Here is a 16,739-nt window from a genome sequence, read left to right as displayed (position 1 = left end):
AACTTCACAATCCACTTCTCCTCTTCAGCTAGTATAGTCAGTGGATGGTAATGACTTTGCATAATGAGCCACATTCTTCTTTTTTTGTTGCGTCTGCTTTCTGAAAGATCTCTGTATTGTACAGAGGAAAGTGTTAGCCTCTTTTATCTCCAGAAAAAAAACCCTTGTGGCTACAGTTTGATCAATTAAACTCCTGAAAGGACCCCCTCCCTTTCATTCCTCTGGCTGAAGCGAATATAAAGTTATCAGTCTTTGCGAGCGATATGAGGACAGAAATAAGTAGTTTGTCTATAAAAATGTCCAGGTACTTTATCAGCGTCCCAGTGGGCCCTGAAGCTCTGACAGTGTTCAGAGCTGCTTTGCTGTACTCCAGCCTGTCTTTCTCTTCCTCCATCCCCCCTGTCTTCTTTGTCTGTGCCAGAGGGCGGCTGCTGGCCGGGTGGGGTACTCGCTGCCAGTTCTGCCCCTCAGTGGGATTGACTGGGGCTCGAGCCCCAAGTAAGATTATTGATTTTAATAAATGGCATGGGAGATGGAAGCTGAGTTCAACCACAGGCCCTGAACCAGAATAAGATGTTTGCTGATTTTGGGAGGAATGCTGGTTTTGACAAGCAGACAGATGGAAATAAAGAAGATAATGTATTTCCACTAAATGTTAAGAATCAAGCCAGGAAAGACCTCACAAGAGAACCCTTGAAACCCTTGCAAAAAACACAATTAAACAGTATTAACTGAAGCAATTTTTATTATGTAGTGCTGAGAATCACAATATTGGTGTTTTTTATCAAATAAAACGTTTTAAACCACCAACTTTTCTGATTATTGTTGCAGTTTAAAAACACATTTACATTATTTACACAAAAGACAAAACATGTTTTTGAGAATATATCCATGAAAAAGTCAGTTGGGACTGGACTCATTAACCTATAACTGCAGCTAAAGGCAACTCAAAAAAGTCTGAATATTTCTGTCAAACTGCTGTCTGCCAGAATTTGCAAGTCATTAGTTTCCAGGTTAGAAGTGTGAGATAACTAGTTTTCTGTCATCACTGTTCTCAGAAAAGTATACGTATAAAGAGTCCCTGATAAAGTTCCTGTTTTGCTTAGAGAGGGAAGTTGGTTGATAGAGTGAATGCAACAGCAGTTTTCTGCTCTCAGAAGCATTTGCATCAAGGCCAGGAGATTAAACGTGTGGGTTGGGAACTGCGGAGAGTGTGTTGTCTCGCTTGGGGCTCCCGGTGCCAGAGTTCCAGCTTTCATCGCACAGGGTGAAAGATTTTTCCTGGACAACTCCGTCTATGTGGCTACAGGTGGGTGGTTCACATGCTGTAGGTGGCAGCCACAGTGGATTTCGTGCAGAAGTACTGAGGAGGTGGCTTATGGGCAAATTGTTTCATAATTGCCTGTGTTCATTACTTTGCTGTAGCCCACACTGCACAAAGTCATTTGTTCATTTGTGCAGCTCGATTGTGTAATGGTCATATTGGAGGATTTGTTTATTTTCTTGTGTGGACAATAGAAACCTGCTGGTTTCTTGTTGCCACTTTGCACAATATTGCAGTCATTTTTAAAGCATTAATTATATCAGTTTTATCGGGTGTTACACTTTGCTTTGCACTGTGTTCTCATTATCTGTTGCTTGTATAAGCATGATACAATCCAGTTCATCACATAAACATAAACAGCAGAGTTAAGCTATTGTTTATTGTGAATAATACTTGTTCTTTTGCTTTTGAAACCGGATTTAAATTATCCTTATGCCTCAGTTTTGGGCTACCGCTTCAATATACTCAAACATTTCTGATTTCACTCCTATGTTTAGTGGACTTCTTTTATAAGCAACATTTGAATGTTTTCTTCTCTCCTGTTCTGAAGGCTTCATGTTCAGCTTTTTAGTGCTGGTGTGCAGCTGCCTGCTGCAGAGCGAACTTGTGGCCACAGAGGGGCACCGTGGGCCCAAACGCCATGTCTTCTATGCAGTTCACATAGATGGAGGCAGCAAAGCCGCCAGAGCTTTGGCTGAGCAGCACAAGCTGGAGTTCATACAGCGGGTCAGTGAATGTTTAATGCTACTGTTATTACCTCCTGCTAAGGGCCTTTAGCGGCTAAAAGTGACAACTCTTTCTTCTTTGTGTTTGAGAGCTTCCAAAGTGCTGACTTGTGCTTTTCTACTTCAAGGATGTCTGACTTTCATCAAATTACAGATGGACTTCTGGGTATCTGATCACAAAACACACAAATTGAAAACTTTAAAAATCTAAAAGTGGAGAAATCCACCCGTCACGGCGACTCTAGAAACGAAAACAAACCACAAATCACCAAACAACCAGATGAGTAAATAAATAGATCCATAAATACATATTTCCTTTTACCAGAGTACTACAAGGGATATATCCAAAGTGATTCTTTAACATTGAATGTTGCTTTTAAACATTTTCGGTCTCTTCTTTTATTATTTTCTAGTCACTGGATTTTGTTACTTGAAAAGAATCTTTCTGATCAGAACCGGATTACAAAAACTATGCAAACTGTAAATTGAATTAACTCAGTATAGGGTGGGATTACATAAACTTGCTTCTTCCTACTCCTTTTAAAGCAATATATCAAGCTCTACTTGACTTTAGTTAATGATCACTGTTTTCAATTAAGCATATGTGATTTAAGTGTCTTTATTTTATTTTCTGTTTTTTTAATCTATGCATTTTATCATTTCTGTAATGAGTTTGATAAATCTGTGTAAATTCTTTATTGCTTTGACTACAATGCTTGAAATAAATCAAATCAATAATTCTTTCCTTGAAAAAAAGCACCAAAAAAAATTAGGAGAAAGTTAAAAGGAGAAGTTTTTGCAGAATTTTCTTGGCTGTCTTTCTTTTTAATATACCAACATTTTTAGGTGATATTATTTGTAAGCTGATGAACTCTTGCATTAGGTGTTTTGAATGACTATTTATTACTAAGAGTATTCCGATCAATGCAGATTGTAGTTACACTAAAATCTTATTTTGATTATTGCTGGTGATAATAATAGAAATATAAGTGATAAAGAACTCATAAACATAGAATTAAGCTCTATATTCAAAAGTATTAAAGCAAACTGGTAAAGATGACAGGAGTTTGCAAACCATTAATAGGAAGATTACAATATCAAAATACTGATTAAGTGAATTTATGTCCTGAATTAAAGATTTTAACCACATACAACACATTTAAAACATACTGCTTTTGTGCACTGCTCCATTTATGTTCATGCTTTTATTTATGGGTACATATAAGGTACATTTTGACAGTATCGATTACAGTTGGTGGGCGTGTCCACTGGCCTGGCCGAGACTGCGCAGCATTTTCTCATGGGGAATTAGGACGCACGCTCTAAGCAACCTTGGCCCTGATGCCTCCACTGCTGCCGCTGCCTCCATCATGAATAAAACATGTCTTTGACCTTTATCTGGAGGGTATTGGACAGTCCACCCCCGTCTCTGTCTACCTCTCCACCCTTCTCTTGCTCTCATTGTCCCTCATGTGTGCACTCAGAAACCTGTGCTTTTCCTCCATGATTTTCTGGCTGTCTGTGCTGCTTTCAGTCCCTTGATGCCATCTCCCAAAGACCAAAACAATCGAAAATACATTTTGCAATCTCTATAAATAGCAATGTTTGCATAGTTGAATGGAGCACTTCATTTTAATAGGTCGAATAAAATGTTGTTAGACTTACTTTTAGCTCATTGCCAACCAGATGCAATTTCAAACATATACACGTCATCCAGAGCCCATATTTGTTAGACTAAACCTAAGCTGAATTAAATAGAAATAAAAGAGGTTCCAGGATTTGTTGAGCCACCAAAGCACTAATACCCATAAGGTATTGTTCTCCTTAGGACTTATATCAGTGACTTACATCCCTGTGTTGGGATTTTGACTCACTTTGTTGCACAATGGTGCTTCATTTAATCTTTGGTCATTGGTTCATGGCGCAGCATCTCAGTTAAATTGAGAGGTACCGCAACTTAAGTGTTACTTTTTATCTATGTTTGGGTTCTATTTTTTAATGTTTTGTGTTTCTTGTTTCATCCAAACGTGCTCTCTGAAGCCTGTAAAGTCTGACATGTCGAAGAAAACCTCTACAGGTTTGGACGGTGGGACTTTGAAGTGAACTTAACGAACTGTGTAGTTGCTGGAAATTTCAAATTCTTTTTGACTTGTTAGTGCTGGCTCTCACCATATGTGATCTGAAAATTGATGGTTAATAGTCTTTTAGTTGCATAACAACAAATGTGTTGTAACAATTGTTTTCTGAGACCATTGATGATGACTGCTGCTCTTGGTGATTATTTCTGACATCCGAAAACCTCAAACTCTCAAAAATCTTGGTTGGAAATACGATCAGACAGTCACATCTTGCCACAATTATGTACATGTTTTAGATTTTACATGTTTTTATAATATTTCGCAATCTATGTTTATTTTAATTTCTAATCCTGACTTTTGCATGTTCTTTTAAACAGCATCATTTTGTTGTGCAAACAGCGACAATAAAGGAAATTCTGATTCTGACACTTGCTGATGATCCATTGATCAAGTATTTTTAATTAACTGTTGTTTATCTTTTTGTTAAAGTAAAAGGATTAATAATATTTTTATATTCACTCATTCATTTAAACTTTTTTTAAACAAATATAAACGTTTTTAAGCTTGTTGTGTTTGTTTTTCTTATTTAAGGATTCAAATATGTTTAGTATGTTCTAGCAAAAAAAAAAGGTATTTTTTTTGACAATGTAGATTTTGTTCTAATTGTTTATCACCAGAGATTTACACTAAGTGTGTTCGCCTGTATCTCACTGATGTGTCCATCGTAGTGACATATTTAGAGATTAGTTTCACAGGCTTTGCTTTCATAGTCCCCTTAGGTCCAATCTGCTGACTAGATCCTTTTGCCTGCCGTCGCCAGAGGCTGATGCTAAATGTCAGAGGCACTATATCGCCTTTGTTAAGCCAAACCCATTTTAATTGTGTCACCTGTGATTTGCGCCTGGCGTGCAGTAAATGCTGTCTATCAAAAGGAAGCAGAAGCTTCAAATTTGATGTGATATATGGTTTAGTTTTAATGAAAAGTCTGAGAAGAACAGACCCTGCTTGGGAGGATTGTGATGTGTGCTGGCATTCCTGCGCTAATGCTGCATGAGTGAAATGGGAATCAAATGTGTCCATACTGGCACTCAACATATTTGTTGGGTCTCTTTGATGTACTGTACAGCATCTAGCAAAATGTCACTGCGTGTCTGTGTTGTGCAGACTTGACATATCCATTTGGTAACTGTAAAATACAAAGAGTTTGACATCAAACCGACGGCTTTACTGTGATGTTTTCCTGCAGCTTATTGCATTTCTGCAGACGCTAAAACCTTTTTCCCTCATGAGAAACTTCTAATTCATCCCCCTTTAACTGAAACCTATCCTAATAAAGCCCTCAATTGATAATTGTGATATTTCACCTTCATCCACAGCTGCTGCTGGGCTTTGGTTTTGTTATAAAGCAGTAGGAAAAGTTCTCACTACATGGATAATGGCAGAGGGGCACAGCGTCTCTCACACACTCACAAACTCAATCTTGATCAAAAGTATGGGATTTTTTATTTGGTTTTAAACCTACATCATATAACAGCACAGCAACCACGCATAACATGCTGATAAAGCCTGCAGGCGAGCTCACAGTACATCTAGATTTAAGTGGCATTGCATGGTCCTGCATTGTTTGCAGGTATTATTTCTTGCTTATTTATGAGTATACAAATCGGATTAAAAGCAAATAAGAGCTATGTTTTTCATTGTTATTTGAAACAAAATCTCAGCTATACAAGAATTCAAATCCTGTATGTGCAGAATTTCTGTTTTGAACTCTGACTTCAGGATGTCCCTGGTCTCCAACCAATGGTGAAAGGCCTCACCTTCTCTCCGGTGAGGTGGAATACTGCCGACAGATTACCATATCATTACCATATCATTAGCATACGATTACCGTGGCACAGCTTGGCTCAATGTCTGTGTGTGTTATCGGCTCATCAGGAGATTCAAACCTCAATCCGCTCTGCGTTTCCTGCCTCCATCACTCCACTCGCCTCAGTTCCCTCTGTCTGTGAGCGAGTGAGGAAGATGTAATTGAGGTAGAGTGCAGGATTTACTGGCTAAATGAAATCACACAAACGTTTTGTGATCAGGTTCACTATTAAGAGCTCTGGAGCAATTGAACTGGTTCAGGGTTTCTAATTTAGTTTTAACTATCTGCTAAGCTAAGTGAAGCCTTTCCTTTGCTGTATTACTTCAGGCTGCTGTGTTATCACAGTGTGTGTCTGTATGTGTGTTTGCTTGGCAAAAGAAAAAGGGCTGACCTGCCATCATCTTTTACCTCACCCCTTCTTCACTTATTTCTGTACTGTAGGGCACTCAGGGGTGCCAAAAGGGACAGCAATCCTCTAATGGTCAGGAGCGAGGGCCCATTCCATTAGTCAGGGGGCCCAGAGTTCATTCCTGCTCCTCAGTCTGCGGAGGGTGGAGGGAGCGAAATGGAAGCAGGTGTTGGCCAGGGGCAACACAGAGGGCAACTCTGCACCAGCTGCATGCTGGGAAATGCAGCACGTTTTCCCTCCGTCATCTCCTCTGCTCTACCAGTTTCTATTTCCTCACGCATCCACTTGACTTATGCAGCAAGCACACACCATGCGCACAACCCATGCACACGCATCCACACAAACACCCTGCTCCCTCCCTTTCACCTGCTTTTGTGGACAATTTGATTCATTCCAGCTTTTTCTCCATTTTCCTTATCTTTTTCTTTCTCTCTCTCAACGTCACACACTCATTCATTCATGCCTATCTCCATCTCTTTCATTTTCTCTTCCCCCGTTGCTTACTGCCCACCTCTACCCCCACTTCATCTTCGCAAATACCTCACTCTCATTTGTAAATGGAGAGAAGAGCGGACCGTGGAAGGTGTGTTAAGCATGTGGTTTCCCTCTCAGGTGGGAAACTCTGGTGGGACATGAGGGTAGAGTAGTTGTAAAAAAGGAAGTAGAGGTGGAGGAGGGTAGAAATTATGCTACCACTCCCTCTCCTTCTCTGTGGGCTCAGATGATGTATGGCCGCAAAGGCCACATGTTGGCCGTGTGATGGATTAGAGCACTTTGTCGGAAAATTACTGCAAGCGCCTCAGCACATTGGAGTCTAGCCTTTAATAAAACTCTCTTCAATATTGAAATGGGCATAGAGGGGGAAATGCAGAGAAACGATGAAGTTCAAAGACAACAGTGGACGCAAAGAAAAAAGAACAAACAGCTCCACGCTGTTAATGAGCGGGAGCCAATGGAAAAACAATTGCAGATCTGATTTGGCGATGTTTCCAAAGTTTCTGTTTTCAAGCAGTTTGTCTGCAAATTGTGTAAACATAACCCAGATTTTATGACAGGACCAGAGGTAATGTAAAATGATGGCAAAAATCGACAGAGAATAAAACTGTAACAGAACAAAAAACAGCATTTTTCTGACACTTTGACTAAAAGATCTGCTCCGATTTATGTTTTGATCTATTTTAAAAGTGTTCCTAGTAGTATTTTAATTATTATTACGCCACTTTTTACCCAAATCCAAAAACCTGTGTCGTTTTCTAGGACACACGGTAGTTTCTGCAGACCAGCAGTAGTTCATTAAAATTCTGCACTGACTTGCGGTACTTGCGGGACCAGAGCAAGTCACAATTACAAGATTTTACTAATTTCATTTTTTCATCTGCTCCTGATTTACAACAAGTTGAATAATGAAATACCCAGAAAATGCAATTTTAAGATTAATTTTCTTTTTATATGTCCTCCATCAGAAAAAAGGATTCAATAACATGTTAAAAACACCAAAAGGAATTTTTTTTATTGGAGTTGGTCTTTAAATATTGCTTCACACCAATAACAGTTTAAGAATAATTAAATTGATTTGAGGATCAACAAAGCTCCAGGTCTTAAAAAGGCAACAACACTTTGCCCTAAATGATTTTATAAATAAGAAGGAAGAGGAAAAGTTTAGATTAACAACATTTTGAAATTAGTTTAATAAAATCTTTATTTATTGGAGGAAATGAATGCCGCCGACTTTACATATAGTAAAAAGGTAAATGCTGACCTTTATTTTAATATGTCAGGTTTTCATGTGGACCTTTCAGTCTTGTTTTTGGTGTATGTCAGCATATAGTGTATAATTAATTTTGAGTCAGGTGTAATGAGTATTTTATTTGGATCACATGGAATTTAAACTAACATCAGGGCGTGAACTTTAAAACAGGAACAGAGTCTCCACGTGACTGCAGAGGTTCACAACAAATGCAATTTGCACGTCAAATTTGTTGCTGAATGCTTTTAAAAAGATGTTTTCAAAAACTCAACGCATCCGGGAGGAGTATATATTTATTTTTGAATGTATGTAAGACACGGATGATTTATTTATTTGAAGAGTTCTACAAAAACATTAGTAATCATGTCTCCGTGTCCAAATTCATGAGACCGTTCAGAGTCTCTCCCAGTTCGGTGAGGCTCAGGATCTACTACAGGAGCTCCGTCTGCATGATGGAATCTTGTTTGGTGCACATATAGAGCAGTGTTTTTCAACCAGTGTGCCGCGGCACACTAGTGTGCCGTGGGAGATGGCCAAGTGTGCCGTGGGAAATTGCCCTCATTAACTGATCTAAAAACATTTCCCATCTCCAGGATTTTAGCTCTCTGTTCATCCAAACAGGCCCTGATAAAACACTGAAGAGTTAGGAATATAAAAGATCGTAAAATACCTTTTCTTTGCGTTTATTTTATTTTATTAAAGACATTTTGATAAGAATGACGTACCGCGATTCAGCTGCACCTTCGGCTGTATTTTGGAAAAGTCCCGTGTTGGGGGGGTTAATCACATGTCATCGGTCTGACCAATCAGAAGTGCTTAAAGTCTTCACTTCCTTGTCCCGATTTAGCTCGTAAAGTCGCTCAGTTCTAACAGAAATACCAGCTAAAGCTCGTCTTTAGCGGTGTAGCTTTCCACAGAATCCGGTATCAGACCGTGGAACAAGTGAACAAAACAATGAAGCTCCGAAAACCGATCTTCGGCCGTTTTATGCACTACATTTCCCATGATGCATTGGGTTGTGAGAGTGACAGCGCAAAAGGAGATCTGTTGTTAAACGTCTTGAAACTAACGAACACACAAACTGTTTTTAAATCTTCTAACTTAACTTTTATTGCATCTTTTAGAAAAAAAACAGCTGCAGTTTCCAGCTTTTTCTGTAACAATTATCTCAAAAATGCATGTGAGATTGTGCAGGGGCTGTAGATCAATACAGACTTTATGAGTTTCTCCTTTTTTTTTAATTTTTGGATGCTGGTGTGCCGCGGGATTTTTTTTAAGGTTAAAGTGTGCCGTGGCTCAGAAAAGGTTGAAAAACACTGATATAGAGCCTAACGGCTGAGTTGTGGGGCTGCACATCTGGAAGGTCCAGGTTCAAATCCCGGTCAAGTTCTTTCTGAGTTGAGTTTGCATGTTCTCTTCTAGGGACTGTTTGTTTTCTCTGGGAACTATGGCTGCCTCCCACAGTCCAAAAACATGCTTCATACATTAACTGGTGTCCAGAGCTGTGAGTGTGTTGCTCTGCAACAGACTGGCAACCTGTTGAGGCTAAACCCTGTGTTTGCTCAACAGTAGCTGGGTTGGTTCCAACAGCCCAGTGACCTGGAAAGGGATAAAGCAGAGTCTGAAGATTGATGGATAGGTGAATTTGGTCAAACCCAAAGCATGGCAAAGAACCTGCTTAAGGTTAAATTTGCTTTTTGGCTCTACCCCACTCATTTTTGAAGCTCTTCAAAAGTAAAACTTTGGTCTCTGTGTGCTGCATGTCACAAACGAAACACTCAAAGTACGTCATTTAACTCCATTGAAGCGGAAAAGTACAACTAAATGTTACTCGTCATAATTAATGGTAGTTTTTGCAACACATCTATTATGTTAACTGTTAACATTTTAAGGAAATATTAGTAAAACTTTATATTTAGAAGTTCTCTGTGTTTCAGAGTTTGGTGTATTTTAATGTATCAAGTTTCTGTAAACTGTTCTATAAATCAATATTCAAAACAGATTTTCAACCATGTTGTTTATAACATTTTATAAATTTATCATTGCTGGTCTATCCAATCTTATCATATGGCCAACCTAATTCAAGTGATGGTTTAATATCCATTTAACAGCTACTATTATCCATGTTTTCTTTCTGTCTGGTGGTCTGTTGAACCAATTGCATCCCATCATTCTATTTCCTGCCAATACTGTACCCAACAAGGCTGAACTGTTCACCCATTTAGCCCTTAGCATACCCTTCCACCATCCAACCACCTCCCAGTCTCTGTTTCCTGCCTCTCCATCATGGTGCCTGTGGAGTCCACAGCCCCTGTAGGGCTGTTAGTGAACACACCAGCTGCTGCTCTCTCCATAGGGTGGACTGCCTCATGCGGCTCTCACACTCTGCCTCAATGACTCTTGATGTCTCTGTTTGTTTTTGTTTATCCTTCATGCTTTAACCATCCCTCCCTCCCTTTCTGCAGTTTTTCTCTCATTTTTTCTGGCGGTCTGAAGGAGGCTGCCTTGGTTTGCAAGCTTTAACCTGATGCCACATTATAATTTAGACAAGTCTGATTATTTTATACAAATGAGGATTTGGAGCTCAAACGTGCTCTTTGTAATTGTATAATGCTGCAAATATAGTCTGTGTTGATAGTTTCCCCAGCTTTAGTGTCTTCTGTATTAATGAAATACAATTTTGCCACTGTCAACAAATAAACAAACTTTTTCTTGGACTTTATGATGGATTTGGTCTTTACAGGAAATCTTGTAATCTGCCTTTTTGAGTCATCATTGGGTCAAGGTTGAAGGCCTTCAGTAGCCGCTATAGTGGACATTAGGATGTTGGTTTTGACATAGATTGACTAAAGAAAACTGTAAATAAAACAACCTATTGCAGCCTCTGCAGATGAATAAACCAAAGGTCTGTGATTTAAAACTGGATTGTTCCTGTTTTATCCACGTGTCATGTGGAGCGAGAACACTCGTTGCAAATGGTCTGCTTCAAAGTGGAACTGTGCTCTGTCGTCAGTGCACAGTTCTTCTTGCTAATTTTGGACATTGTGTCTTTCAAGAGACCTTTCAGCGTGTCCTCTGCATTCAGTTTAACCCCTTCATGTCAGACTTTATTTAATATTCTTCAATTTTTTTTCTGTTTAAGATGATGCTAATTTAAGTGGAGTCCTGGATTAAATGTTGTGAATTAGTGACATACGGCATGAAGTGGTTAGATCAACATCTCAGTTAGGATTTGGGCACTAAGTTCTGGTCATACAGGCAGCTTGTGGTTTTTAGAAGAAAGTGGAAACTCATAAAAGCTAAGAAATGGTTTAGGGTAAGATAGGCCCATGTATTTAAGGGAAAGCTTTAACAAAAACAGACTGCAGCTGTTAGAACAGCCAGGCTTCATTGTGTAAAAGAGCCATAGCTGAACTGGCCTCACAGCAGTCCAGATCTTTCACCAATAGAGAACATTTGTCTTGTCAATAAATAAGAAATATTTTGGGACATGTTGTTGAAAATAAATTTAAACAAACTCTTCTTATAAAATAGCAAAAATGTTTATTTTGCTATTTTATATTGTATCAACAAATCTTATATTAACCTACCCTATTTTACAAAAGGTATTGGCTCACCTGCCTTGGCTCACATATGAAGCAAAGTACCATCTCATTAATCCATAGAGTTCAATATGATACCGGTCCTTTTCTGGGAAGGCTGTCCACAATGTTGAGGAGTGTGTTTCTAGGAATGTTTGATCATTCTTCCAGAAGGTCACTGGTGAGGTCACACACTGGTGTTGGTGGAGAAGGCCTGACTCTCAGTCTCTGCTCTAATTCATCCCAAAGGTTTTCTATGGGGTTCAGGTCAGGACTGTGCAGGCCAGTCAAGTTCATCCACACCAGACTCTGTCATCCATGTCTGTATGGACCTGGCTTTATGCTCTGGTGCACCATCATGTTGGAAGAGGCAGGGGCCCACTTCAAACTGTTTCCTCAAGGTTGGGAGCATGGAATTGTCTAAAAGCATTCAGAATTCCTTTCACTAAGTACTTGATTTTATACACATATAGCCCAGTGACCCAGTGATTGGGACACCTGATTCTGATCACTTGAATGGCTGAGTGAACACTTTTGTAAATAGTGTTTGTGATCTAATAGTAGGTTAATATTTTTAAAGAAATGGTTCTAATTTTCTGGAAATTTGGCTTGAAAATGCATCTATGCAAAACCCAAACTGATTGAAACCTGTTATATTATTGCCAGACTGAACCTGACAGAGACAAAAGAATTGATATGAACTGATTGTTAATGCTTGAGGATAGTCCAGGTCAGGGATAGAGTAACTCAGCATCTCTAGTCTTTTTGTCCATTTCAGTGATATTTTTTACTTCTTTCTCTCTACTGAGTTCTCTGCTCACTGCCTGTTACCTGTTCCTCTGGACAGGCACATCCTCACAGAAAACAACTGCCTGCTGATTGCTTTGAGGATTCTGACTGAACCAAAGCAGGGAAGCTGCTGCTCCTGAAATCAAAGCAATGAGCTGAAAAAGACCTTAGCTGAGCTCAGCTGAGAAGCATAGTGTGGTCTCCTCAGTGAAAATGACTCCTCTTTCATCTATTTAGCCATTAAGCACCTCCTGAAAGTACTGTGAGGGATAAATACTCTTGTTGCAGGAGGTTATCCACTGATGTAATTTTACCTTTTGATTTTTTTTTCCAACAAAGATTCCCTTCAAGGGTTTCTGAGGTTTAAATGGTTTTGCGGGAAATTTATGATTTTCATTAGATTTCAGGAGACAGTCAGATAGGTTTTTAAAAAGCACTCATTGTTTTTATTTCTCAGGTGTTTCACCTTTAAAAAAATCAATTAAATTTGTTTTTAGTCTAAAACTGATTTACAAAAATACAAAAAATAATCTCAATAATTGTTATAATTTACTAATTTCATGAAAAAGCTAAGACTACAAAAATCAAAGGCGACTTGATTTAGTTATTTTGTTTTAAAATAAATTATTGTAAACTGCACCATATTATATACAGCACCATATAATCTGGATATTTTCCATCTGAGGATTAACCTTTGGGGAGCAGCAGCACTGCCATGCTGAGTTATCCAGGAGACATTCTCTGTTTCATTTGTGCTGCCATATTTTTCAAAGCTTTATTAAAGTCTTTGCAGGTTGAAGTACCACATTGTTAAAAAATCTATATGCATCACATCTGACCAGAAATTGCAACATAGACCTTAAATAATTGAGTAAACCACAAAAAGTGCAACAAATAAACATTTGGAAACAAACAGAGGGATGATAATCACACAAATGTTGTGTTTTACATCACTAAGACTTGTACTGGTTAGCAGTTTAAAATATGTGCATGAAATCCAATGTTGGTTTAAAAACTGAAATAATATTTATTAGCATCAGCCTTCCTGCAGGAGCAACCTGTAAGATCCAGTCTGCAAGGAACACCTAATTTAAGCCAAGCTTACTTAGTTCACTGTGCAGTTATTTAGGCATGCAGCATCGCTGCGTGTGAGGGAGTGTGTGAGGCTGCCTTTGAACGCGCTCATGATTAGTGTTCTCAGTGACCGGCTAGTGGATCAGCTTGATTTGTCCAACAGAGCTGTGTGTCAGGCAGGCTCGGCGTCGACACAGGAGAACATGAGTGAAGGAGCGGATAATTGATAGTGACAAGGCGCTCCCAACCTTAATTGCTGCTGGTGAATTAGATTACCTTTTCAAAGTGCCTTCATTAGCAGAGGGAGAGCCATTCCAATGGTCCCCTGATTGGCCTCATATTGTTTTGCTGTGAACCTGCACTGGCTCTGCACAGGAATGTTTGTGTGTGTGGAGGTGTGTTTGTGTTTGTTTGTAGCTGACTTGAAATGACTCTGATTCTTATTTATGGTTATGCTGTCTCGTTGTGTGGATGTCTTGTGTGTGTGTGTGTTAGTCAATCAATGTTAAAGTTGACCCTTTTGAGGCTCATCAGCAACACATTCAAACACGGTTGTTTTGTTTAATTCTGAACAAAAAGTATTAATCAATTCATTGATGTAAGCATCAATGCTTACATTAAAAAGAAGAAGTTTTGCTCAAACTTTTTGACTGCCTGATTTATTTTCACCATTTTGCAGAACATAGCTTATTAGATTCCAGTCCAACATGACACCTAAAACCAGACAACATATTATACAATAAAAATGCATCTATCTGCAAGTACCCCAAGCCATAGACTTAACAGAACAAAACTTTACTTTGATTCCACAGATTTATCTTTGTCTCAACTCTGTCTATGGAACTAAGATCACAATGGATTGCTGCTAAAAAGAAACTGCAGTAAAATTAGTTCATAAGATCAGAACCATGAAGAATTCCATTCAGAAATTTCAGTTAGTTCTGTTTGTACAATTTTGTAAAAAACTGTACTGAGAGTCTGTGAAAACATCAAAGAGACTGCAGACTTTCTGTGCACATCCATACCTGTGCATCCACCCCTGCTTTGCATGGACGAGCAGATGAAAACAGGTCCTGCTAACTAAGTGTTCAAAGTTAAGGTTTAAATAAAACTGTGCAATTTTTAAGAGGTCATACATAAAGTTATCTGAACTTTTACCTGCTTTTTGAGTTGGAATCTTGGTTCTTGTGATAGAATATCTGGTTTTCAGTGAGTAAGGCTCTCTCTAGAGACCAACAGTCCTTACGCTGTTGATTTAAAGTTTTTTCTTTCCATCAGAGCATTGTGATGGAACAAAAACAGATTACATCAACAGTGCAGTTTTAGATAAGTGTGAGCTGTTAAAAAAAGAAGGCATTTTGATATTTTTGCCACCTTGCTGTCGCTAAATTAATGAGTATTAAAAACTGAGAGGTAGTTAAGGGATCAATGTCATGATGTTAAAACCAAAGAAAAATATATTTTTCAAATTTCAAAACTCAATCTTAGTTTTTCCAAAACCGTTCTTCACTAACATTCCTGCTTCCCGTTTCAGGTGTCCTTTCTTTTCTGTTCTGCCTTTGCAGTCTTTGCTTCTATATGACCTCCTAAAAACCCCTACTCCTCTAAAAACACACAGACATCCCATCTCTGCCTTCTGCTTCATTCCCTCCCCAGCCAGCCTGCTGCCCCCTGCTGAGTTAAATGGAGTGTGCTGGTGCCAGGGGAGCCGGGTGTGCTCAGTTCAGCTCAGCTCAGCTCAGCTGGGCTGCCGGTGTTATAAACTTGGTGTGTGATTATTGTCAGAGCCAGACTCCTCCACCCAGGATGTCTGCACTGATGGGTACTATGTCATCGGGTACAGCCAGCCATGGAAGGAGGGATGAGAGAGAGCAAAGGAACTACGGCGGGAAAGGGGTGGAGTGAAGAAAGGGAATTAATGTTGGGAGGGAAAAAAAGGTAAAGGAGATGAGGGAGAAAGGATGGAGAGAGAAGAGCGAGCCATGGAGGAGCGGATCATCAAAGGAAAGCAAAAGCCAAGCTGAGCAGGGAGAGATGGATGTACATTTACAGCCGCAGACAAAGACAAGGAAAGAAACAGAGAGGGTGACATAAAGATGGAGAGGCAGAAGAATAATGTGCCTGGAGAAAAAGAAAGAAAGAAAGAAAGAAAGGCAACAGGGAAATCAGCTCTGGAAAGGAGCAAAAGAAGCAGACACAGGAAGGGTGAAAAGAGAAAAAGCCAAGGAAAGAAATTAGAGGGAAATTTTTCAAGCAAGTGCTGTGATTGTTTTCACCCCCCCCCCCCCTTGCCACACTCTAAATGGTCGGGATGTGGCCTGTATCTGCTGGCAAGAAGGAACTCAATTTGGGACAATTTACTCGGCGGTCTCAGCCCTGATGCACCTCAGGGACAGAGAATAGAGAGAATGAAAGTGAAGGAAGATAGAATCAGTAAGACACACACAGACACACAACATGCTCCTGGCACACAATTGCTGCAGAGTAGATTTCACTTAGTTAGTTCTAACTCTCCCAGGCGTTCAATGCGATTGAGTTTATAGGGCTTGGAAATGAAAAGCCTCGGATAAGGTTAGATAAACTCTGTGCTATTTGATTTCATCCCACCTCTCTCAGAAAAACCCACACAAGACAGATGGCCGTGGGGGACACGATCAAATCGGATAGTCCAAAGGGTCATGTGGGTGATTAAAGCAGGAGATGTTATGTGTTTTAACCCTCTCACTGTATCGATGAATACAAATGTCTGATTTTTCCCACCCATTTTTTAAAAATGACCTGAAGATTAGAGGTCATAAAGTCATTAAACAAAAGGCAGTCAGAAAAAAGCAGATGTTGCCTCTAGTCATGTGTCCTGCAACTCTTTTTGTCCTGACAGCTTTGGAACCTGACATCTTTTTCTGTTTCCATGTTGGCAGGTTGGCAGCCTCAAAGGTCTTTACACCCTGAAAGACAGCAGGGGGCGCTCAAACAGAACCTGCTTTGAGGATGGACTTGCTTCTGCAGTGGGGGTAAGTGTTTTGAACTGGCCCAATAATTAGAGTAAAGGCTTTCTTAAACTTGAAATAATCTTCCAAACGTGAATATCTGGGGGGTGGGGGGTGGGGGTGAGTCCCAGACTTGGCCTGTCTGTGTAACACAGCGG

General features: G+C 39.5%; 1 protein-coding gene across 1 annotated transcript in view; it reads left to right on the top strand.

Moving 5' to 3' along the window:
- Positions 1 to 1,124: 1,124 nt before the first annotated feature.
- LOC101161187 (proprotein convertase subtilisin/kexin type 4-like) overlaps positions 1,125 to 16,739 on the top strand; it is a 234,265-nt gene continuing 218,650 nt past the window's right edge. Inside the window, exons 1-3 of the mRNA XM_020709885.2 lie at positions 1,125 to 1,309; positions 1,875 to 2,050; positions 16,513 to 16,605. Coding sequence (XP_020565544.1) covers positions 1,132 to 1,309; positions 1,875 to 2,050; positions 16,513 to 16,605 — 447 coding nt within the window. The 5' untranslated portion in view covers positions 1,125 to 1,131. The remainder of the gene's footprint in view (positions 1,310 to 1,874; positions 2,051 to 16,512; positions 16,606 to 16,739) is intronic.

The sequence above is a fragment of the Oryzias latipes genome, chromosome 16 (assembly GCF_002234675.1).
Source record: "Oryzias latipes chromosome 16, ASM223467v1".
Classification (NCBI taxonomy): domain Eukaryota; kingdom Metazoa; phylum Chordata; class Actinopteri; order Beloniformes; family Adrianichthyidae; genus Oryzias; species Oryzias latipes.
Note: the sequence above shows the minus strand (reverse complement) of the source record. Positions and strands in the feature narration are given on the sequence as shown.